This window comes from Cebus imitator, unplaced genomic scaffold (genome assembly GCF_001604975.1).
Source record: "Cebus imitator isolate Cc_AM_T3 unplaced genomic scaffold, Cebus_imitator-1.0 Scaffold74, whole genome shotgun sequence".
In the NCBI taxonomy this organism is placed as follows: Eukaryota; Metazoa; Chordata; class Mammalia; order Primates; family Cebidae; genus Cebus; species Cebus imitator.
Window position 1 is genome coordinate 4,001,466 of NW_016107389.1, and position 9,892 is coordinate 4,011,357.

General features: G+C 33.5%; 1 protein-coding gene across 8 annotated transcripts in view; it reads right to left on the reverse strand.

The window, feature by feature from the left end:
• Nucleotides 1-267: 267 nt before the first annotated feature.
• The window catches only part of DMXL1 (Dmx like 1), a 174,824-nt gene continuing 165,199 nt past the window's right edge, over nucleotides 268-9,892 (reverse strand). For 4 of the 8 annotated variants that reach the window (XM_037739737.1, XM_037739736.1, XM_017531879.2 and 1 more), the window contains 4 exons: nucleotides 9,161-9,252; nucleotides 7,727-7,779; nucleotides 4,297-4,514; nucleotides 562-2,392 (listed from right to left, as the gene is read on the reverse strand). In XM_037739737.1, coding sequence (XP_037595665.1) covers nucleotides 2,168-2,392; nucleotides 4,297-4,514; nucleotides 7,727-7,779; nucleotides 9,161-9,252 — 588 coding nt within the window. In that variant the 3' untranslated portion in view covers nucleotides 562-2,167. Of the gene's footprint in view, nucleotides 2,393-4,296; nucleotides 4,515-7,726; nucleotides 7,780-9,160; nucleotides 9,253-9,892 lie in introns of all 8 variants that reach the window. The other 4 variants (XM_017531876.2, XM_017531877.2, XM_017531873.2 and 1 more) reach the window with 2 other exon arrangements.

Genomic DNA, 9,892 nt, shown 5'->3' on the forward strand with positions numbered 1-9,892 from the left:
CACTCCATTAATGTGGATGAAATTTTACATATATGCACATCATTTTATACTTGAACATTTCAACAACTTTTATTCCCACCTTCATGGAATAATGCTTACCTAGCAAATTAAAAAAAGAAACTGTAGAAAAGAACAGGGTATTTGGGAAAGTTATTCCATCCTCCTTACATTAACCAAATACAAATACAGAAATTCTTCATTTTAGAATGTCACATATTTTAAGTCAGCTAAATTGGCAGAGATATTAAAACAATAGTATAACCCCCAAAAAAGCTTCTGCATGATTGTTTATTTAAAATATTATGACTCTGGATGTACATACATATGGGCTTACATAATGTATGATTATCCATATAAATCCTCATTTAAAATATGTTTCATCCTTAATATCTTTTGTTCTAATAAGCATAATAGTAAATACTTTATCTCATTGAAAGTGTTTAAAGCTATTTGAATCTTTGTGAGGAAATTACTGAAAAATAACTTAAAGTTAACTACATCAAACAATACTATTGTTTGCAATGCTGTCACAGATTTCTCCATGGCAAAATAGTCACATATGGTTATTGCACAATTAGTAGGTACAGGTTATTATGTGCATATAAACTCTCTACATAATGACAGTGTTTTCACTGCAACTTGCTCAACACATTTAAAATTGTTGAAATACAATTTACAAAATCGTTAACAACATACTTTTAAGATAAAAGTATCCTGAGGATATCACAAAATTCATTTTACCAGCCCTTCATTTCTTTGCTTTGACTCTTTAATTTCCAAGATAATAGTTGCCCATATTTTATTACACAAAATGCTCTTATTTTATATTTCCTATTAAACAAAATATATTTAAGTTAAATAGTATATAATTGTCCCATAAACACTTAGTCCCATCTGCCTGTAGTCTCATTGGTTAAAATCAAGTATTTACCAAGTTTTCTATAATTCTGAATCAGAAAAGGTACAGCACAAAACAGACAGAAACAGGGTTAGCACATATAAGTTAAAAGCATTGTGCATTTTAAATATTTTGGTCATATTTTATAATAAAATAATATTTTTGGCAAAAATAAAAGGTTTAGTTTATTTTCTATTAATGGTAGATCTGGAGAGTATTTTACATTTCTAAACACTACCTACTTAATTTGACTGTTTTCACATTTGTTTCTGAAAACACTGCTATAGGGTTTTCAGAATTCTGAGATTAAAAGCACCTACAAATTAATAAGATAAAATAAAATTTAAGTAAAATATTTGTTTGATGCTCCAAAAGTTGTTGACAAATTCACATACTTTGTCTTATATATGCCACCACAGAAACTTTACTGCCAGCTAAGACTTATTTGACTGAATCTAATCTTTAAAATAATAATCCTGAAAGTCTTCTTGAAACTTATTTGAAAATTAGGATGGGAATTCAAAAACTTTTTAAAAATAAAAAGCACAGTTGCAAAAAAAAGTTATTCTGGTGGCAGTTGTTATGGCACAAAAACACATGAAAAACCAGTTTTCGCTAATATATACAACTAAGTTCAAATAAGATGTGTAAGACACACACACACACACGCACACGCACATACACATACATATAACATGGGCTTCAGAGGGGAAACTGAAGAAAACCTTACATAATGAGCCATCTGGCTCATTTATGACTGACGTCTTAATGACAATTTTAATGAAGATGTTCATTATTTTTTTCATTCTTACTCAAATGTCAATCTATCATTAATTAAGAGAAGAGTTTGAGATGTATAAGGCTGATAAAGGAAGTGAGAGTGTGGTGAATTAAGTGATGAGTATTACGTGTAACTGCCTTTACAAAAAAAGGTATTTTTACTGTGGAAGAAATTCATGCAGAGATACCTGTGGAAGAGTATCAGTAAGAAAACAAAACACCTTCAACACTATGACATACTGATTATAATATACTATAATATGTATTATTACAGCATTACTTACACATTCTACTTTAGGCAATGTAATCTACTTCTGAACGAACTTGTTAATTTTTAAGGCATCAGTGCATCAAGGGCAAAGCTCCGTAAAATAAATATAAAAACAAAAAAGCATTAGCTAATTTGTGGCATAGAGAGTGATCACCGTATATTACATCTGTTGGCCACTTCCGTGTAGGTAATAAATTATACATCTTACTGTAAAAATGTTATAGCATAAATTTCACATCATTTTTCAACACTTCATTTAAGGGGCTAAACTGATCTGGCAGTATTCTCATTTTCATTGTTCCATCAGCTCCACAGGAGAAAATGTGATTTGCAGGCCCTGTCTCAATTTGCATCACTCCAGTTCCAATATTCCTAAAAATAGACTGCCGAGCATGTTCACTGACAAAAGTATGGAGAAGACCAAAGGTAGAGAGATTCCAAATCTGAAAGACAGTAAGAACAAAAGGAAAATTAGGGTTGATAATGACCTTAAGAAACCAAATGAAAATTTTAGGCCTGCATTCCTATGCAGTAAGGAATTTCCAAAACATAGAGAAAAATTTGTGTAGGCCTAGGATCATAACACCTTGATTCTGTATAGGGCATTGTAATTTACCAATTGCTTTAACACAAAATACTTAAAAATCCACCCAGTCAGAGAGTAAGAGAGACAACATAGGTAACAAGGAGGTTAAGTGTACAATGCTACAGAAACTTTTAATACTATAGGGATTAAAATCAAGGTTTTCTATCTCTCAGCAGAGCTTTTGCTGTATTATACAGTAAGGTAATTTCTTCTCTATATTATTGAACGCTCACCAGGAGATCTAAACATCTAGAAAGAGAGAAGTACTTGACACCTAGAGGCCCTCTGACCAGGCAAAGCTATATTTTAACTGTAAGATAAAGTCAATTATTACAACTTCAGGATACTTAATTTACTAAGATTTTGTATTTCCAGCCCTTATCAAAATAAATGTATCTGTTTGTAAAGCAAATTATAAGCATCTTCACTTATGTGAACAACTTAAATGCTTTTAGGATATCTATATTTTAGGTTTAGAGAAACCAACTTATTACCTGATTTTATTGGAGATCACTTTTTAAAAATGTTCATTTACTCTAAGAAATTCATTAATTCATACTATCCTGCATATGAATTAGTTAAATTAGGGCTTCCAGATACATTGTATATTTTCAAGTCTTTTTTTTAACCTTGATTAAACAATAAACTACAGAATCAAAGTTAAAAACTAAAGACCCAATGTAACTATGGCTTATTCTAAGCTAGAGTCAGTTCAAATAAGAAACTAGTTTCAAACTGAAGGAAAATAATTCTGTTTGTATATATATTTGATTTTAAGAAAAAGTCTTAAAATTTCATAATTCTAGTCTTTTCCTGGATGAAAATTATAAGAATAATTTGCTGGTCCTAAAAAATCCATCTGATTGGCTTGGCACAGTAGCTCATGCCTGTAATCCTAGCACTTTGGGAGGCTGAGGCAGGTGGATCACCTGAGGTCAGGAGTTCCGAGACCAGCCTGGCCAATATGGCGAAATCCTGTATCTTTAAAAAAAAAAAAAAAAATCCATTTGATTGTACTAAATAAGTGCTTAAATTAATAAATTCGATGAAACTAAACCCCTCAAGTCTAGGGTTGCTGACCATTAAAATAACATGGGGATTAGTCTAAACTGATTCACTAATTACCAAACAGGGCCAAAGGACCCTCTATCAAAATTACTAGGTATGTGTTATTAAAATGCACATCCCTCAGACTGACTTACCAAATGAGTATTTTGGGGATGAGACCCGGCAATTTGCATATGTAATAAGCTGCTTAACATTTTAAACAACTTCTCTAAGTTTTCAACACAATGTACTCTGAAAATGAAGGACTGCTAAAGGCAAGGTTTATCCAGAATTCCTGAATTGGGCACTGATAATTGGATAATAATATATATGAAAAAATGGGGAGCAATGTGGGATAGAAGAAAATATCAATACATTTCTCAGCCCCTGAAAATTAAATTCAGTAAATTATGTAACTCTGAACATGGAGTCAAGACAAATTCTAATATCTGAATTATGTTTATATCCATAGAAAATTTTGGGTTTTAGTATGAAGTAATTAAGCACATTTTAAAACAATTGAAAAATAGAACATTTTCACATTAAATATTATTCCATTCATTGAAAGATTAAACAGCAATTAGCATTGCTGACTACAAAGAAGTTAATATAACTATTATTTAAATAGACTGATGTCATTGATATGATTAAAGAGCTAAGGTTTCTGAAGATTTCTTTTCATTTTGTAGATGTTGTGGCATCAACTGTGTTTACCTTTATATTGCCTTCCGCAGATCCTGTAACAAAGTACTCTTCAGTTGGATCAATAGCAATGGCTTTAACAGGAGAATCATGGCTCTGGAAATGCTGCCTCAGCTGTCGTTGATGAAGGTCAAATGCACATGTAAAACCTTTTCTGCCACCTGATATTAGTAGCTGATGTTTTGGAGCATATGCTAAAACTGTGGCTCCACTGTCATGGCAGGTAAAAGCTGAAAGCAAATTAAAACAAAACAAAACAAAACAAAAAATCATTTAACAATAAAAGAAATGGACTCCTGGCTTTTGGCTAAGATGAAATAATAGACCAGATTTGCTCTCCTGCCTGAAACAGTTAAAAAAAAATCAAATAAAATACAAAGAATAATGATTGCAGACACAGATATGAGGCAATAAAGAATGATCTCTGAGAGATGGGAAACAAACTGGGTGAGTCAAAAAACTGCCTTAACTTACTGCCATGGCACCAGGAGGGGAACACTGGATGAACTGGTTCCATACCAGCCATAGTGGAAAAATTCATAATTCACAAGATGCTTGGTGGAGTGGTCAGAAGGGTTTGCCTCAGTAGTGGAGGAAAAATCAGCCCTAGACCAAATGGTGCTTTGGTCCTGTTTAACCAAGCCCCCTCCCCCTCCCCCAGATTTAACTGTTACCAAGTAACTTAGACTTGTCCCAGAGCAAAGCTCAAGAACATTTACAGAATACAAAAATAATCGGCACTTAATGAGATAAAATTCACAATGCTTGGCATCTAATAATAAATTAACAGGAATGTAATAAAGCAGGAAAATGTAACCCATAAGGAGAAGACAAATCCATCAATTGAAATTAACCCAGAAGTGACACAGATGACAGAATTAGTAGTAATTCTGACTTCTATCCAATTAGCTCCTCCCAGAAGTTTTATCATTTTGTATATTACATGTAAGTTTGTGGTCCATTTTGAGTTAATTTTTATGAAAGATGAGGTCCGTATCTGGGTTCAAGTTTTTAAAAGATGACATTCAATTTTTCTAGCATTATTTGATGAAAAGACTATCCTTTCTCCACTGAATTGTCTCTGTGACATATTAAAGTCTGCTATATATGTGAGTCTATTACTGGGCTCTCTATTCTGTTCCATGATCTATGTGTCTATTCTTAAGCTAATACCACAATGTCTTGATTATAAGTCTTGAAGTCAGGTAGTATAGTGTGAGTCCTTCAAGTCTGTTTTTCTCCAGTATTTGGTTGGCTATTCCTTTGCCTTCCCATATAAGCTTCAGAATTAGTTTGTTGATATCTACAAAGTAGCATGCTGGGATTTTGATTAGGATTGTGTTGAATCTATAAAATCAAGACAAACTGACATCTTAAGACTATTGAGTCTGCTAATCTGTGAATGTGGAGTATCTCTCATTTAGATCTTCTTTGGTTTCTTTTATCATTTTTATAGTTTTCTGAATACAGACCCTGTATATATTCTGTTAGATTTTTGCCTCAGTATTTCATTATTTTGGGTGCTATTGTAAATGGTAATATTCTCTAAATTTCAAATTGCAATTGTTGATGCAAAAAAAGCAACGGAATTTAGTACAGCTGACCCTTCAACAACACTGGTTTGAAATGCGTGGGTCCACTTAGATGTGGTTTATTCAATAAATATATTGGAAAATTTTTTAAAGATTTGAGATAATTTGAAAAAACTTGCCAACAACCCACATAGCCAAGAAATACCCCCCCAAATTAAGAAAAAGTATGTCATGAATGCATAAAATATATAGAGATACTAGTCTATTATTTACTACCATTGAAATATACACTAACCTATTATAAAAAGTTAGGTTTATTGAAATATATGCACACAAATACAGATTGTAAGTGGTGGCATTGACAGTTGAGAAATGTAAACAAAAATAAAGACACAGTATAAAATCATAAGTGCATAAAATTAATTACAATTCATACTGAACTACTGTTAAAATTTAACAGCCACCTCCTGTTGCTATTGTGGTAAGCTGAAGTGTTGTGAGTATACACTTAAAATGCTGGGTGATGCTAATCATCTCCATGTAAGCAGGTCCTCTCTCCAGTAAACTGTATATTGCAGTGAAAAGTGATCTCCTGTGGTTCTTGTCAATTTTTCATTGTATTTAGTGCAACAGTGTAAACCTTGAATAACACCATGGGAACTATCAACTTGCTGCTAGTGATGCTGGAAGTACTCCCCAAAAGCAGAGAAAAGTCAAGACATTACAAGAAAAAAGTTGAATTGCCTGATGTGCACTACAAATTGATGTCTGCAGCTGTAGTTGCCTGCCATTTCAGACAGATAATTCACCTTGTAGACAGATGACATAAACTTTAGAGCATCAATAAATATAGTACATACTACATACTACAGATATGTACTCTTCCTAATGATTTTAATATTCTTTTCTCTAGCTTCCTATATAATACATATACAAAATATGTGTTAATTGACTATATTATTATTACTATTTTTTTTTTTTGAGGTGGAGTTTTGCTCGTTGCCCAGCCTGGAGAACCATGGCACGATTTCGACTCACCACAACCTCCACCTCCCAGGTTCAAGCGACTCTCCTGCCTCAGCTTCCTGAGTAGCTGGAATTACAGGCATACACAACCACGCCTGGCTAATTTTTGTATTTTTTTTTTTTTTAGTAGAGACGGGGTTTCTCCATGTTCGTCAGACTGGTCTTGAACTCCCAACCTCAGGTGATCTGCCTACCTTGGCCTCCCAAAGTGCTGGCATTAGAGGCATGAACCACTGCGCCTGGCCAATTGACTATATTGTTAATAAAGTATCCAGTAAACACTAGGCTATTAGTAGTTAAATTTTGGAGGGAATAAAAAATTATATGATAATTTTCATCTGCACAGGGGTCAGCATCTCAACCCCTATGTTGTTCAAGAATCAACAGTATATTGACCTTGTATCATGGGACCTTGCTATACTTGTGAGTTTCTTTTGTAGATTCTTTGGGATACTTCACATAAAATTACGTCATCTGTGAATAAAGACAGTTTTATTTCTTCCCTTTCATTTATATATCTTTTATTTCCTAATATTACTGTGTTATTGCATTAGCTAGGATTTCCAGCGGAATGCTGAATAGGAGTGGTGAGAGGGGACATAATATTGAGTTTACTTTGTGTTTACAATGATGACCTATGGCTATCAGATTCAAAGACAGAAGATTTTTGTGTTATCTATGTCCCACTGGCCCTTACTAAGGTATAGAGAAGATTTAATTACATATATTGCATCTTTTTGCTTTCAAATCCTGCCACCATGGGCAAAATAAATTTCGTGGGCTAAAAAATATATGTGTCATTAGTAACAAATCTATTTAATAAATAATGTTTAGCTTATGAATTTCCTGACTTTCAAAATTTATAAAATGCTTTGGAAACTTACCATGGACTAAACTATTGGTAGGTGCTACAAGAGTATCCCACAAACATATGTTTCTGGAAAAAAAAAAAAAAAAAAAACAAACATATTTTTTTAAAAAAAAAAAAAAAAAAAAAGATAAAGGATTCCTTCTGAGTCACACAAAAAGTTAACAACAGAATAAAAAAATCTCATATATAGCTATGTGACCTTTAAACCTTGCTATCACAGAAGGTTCTTAAATTCATAAAAGCACCAAATAGAAGTAACCAACAAATTTATATAAAATTATTTTTTATATAAAAAAAAGAATGCAGTGGTGCACTCTTGGCTGACTGCAGCCTCGACCTCCCACGCTCAAGCAATCCCCGCACTTCAGTGTCCCAAGTAGCTGGACTACAGATATGTACCACCATGTCTGGCTAATTTTTAAAATTTCTTGTAGAGATGAGGTCTCCCTATGTTGCCGAGGCCGGTCTCAAACTCTCTGGCTGAAGTGATCTTCCTGCACCAGTCTGCCAAGGCACTGGGATTACAGGCATGAGCCACCATGCTCTGGCCACAATGTTTTTTTTTTTTTGAGACGGAGTTTCGCTCTTGTTACCCAGGTTGGAGTGCAATGGCGCGATCTCGGCTCACCGCAACCTCCGCCTCCTGGGTTCAGGCAATTCTCCTGCCTCAGCCTCCTGAGTAGCTGGGATTACAGGCACGCGCCACCATGCCCAGCTGATTTTTTGTATTTTTAGTAGAGACGGGGTTTCACCATGTTGACCAGAATGGTCTCGATCTCTTGGCCTCGTGATCCACCCGCCTCGGCCTCCCAAAGTGCTGGGATTACAAGTGTGAGCCATTGCACCCAGCCCACAATTTTGACAGAAAATTTAAAACTACTATTATAGCTTAAAAGATTGAATAACTTTAGATTAACTTGCATTTACAAATAATACTACATGAAGGCTGAATATGAAAACTTCTTTTTGTATTCACTGATTCTCTAACAGTTGGACTGACATACATTAATAGCAGAGATGCTGAATTTTCTTGAGCACAAAGATAACTTATTTCTACTGTGTGGAGAGACCAACATATATAAGAAATATCTACGGAAGATAAGCTGAAGAATCCACAGTCTTACAATCCTGTTTCTAGTGCAAAGTGAGGCCTTACAGATAAATATAAAAGCAAGCAAACTCAGTGGGCCTTGATCTCAGAACTCAGTTGTATGACAGAAATCAAAAGAGGCAGACAGACATTGGGGCAGGAGATGACACTTTCTCACAACTGGAGCTTTTGGGGGTGAAGCTGGAATAACATGGACAACAAATAATAGTTTTTAGAATAAAAATACTGTATCTAAAGCCATAATTACATAAAAATTCTTGAAACACAAGGGCAGAAACAATAAAAAAAAGTTCAGCTATACTTTCTCATACTTCAATTTTAGCTTTCATCTCTTACCTATTGTCAGTTGAAAGACCAGCTGTAGCTATCAGAGAGGAGGAACTAACGAAGACAAAATCATTGGCTGTTTTGTTATGACACTGCCAAGTCTGGAATGGTTAGAAACAATACATGTTACTGCTCTCACTAAAAATGTCATAACCAGGTAAAAGTATTCTTCAAAAAGTCATCATGTAGTTTATAGCTTTCTTAAACCCGTTGTATCATCTTTTTCCCTTGAACTTTAGAAAAATTGTAAAAGTAATACAGATAACTTTTATATACTTTTTATCCAGATGCAGCAATTTTCAACGTTTTGGCACATTCATTTTGCCTCTCCTTCTCTTTCATATATGTAGACACACACATATACACTTTTCCTGAACTATTTAAGTAGGCTGCATATGTCATGACCCTTTATGAATCTCTTCATGTTCAACCAGAAGTTCAAAGGGAAACATAAGGAGGTTAAACTTAAAGATTTTCCCTTAGAATACATAGTGAAAATGTTTGTTTTAGAAGACAGAAAGTAGAATTTTAAATAATACTAAATTTAATTATCTTTGTTAAATAAATGACATGTATTTTTCAAAAATATTTAAGCTTTTAAAAATTACTCAAGTACAGGAAAAAATTACTAGTCATCAAAATTAGAAAATATATAGCATTTTTCAATATTCTATCAAAAAATACACTTAAGAAATTGTGAGGTTTCATCAGTTACAAAAGCTTCCAAATTATGTTTTAGAT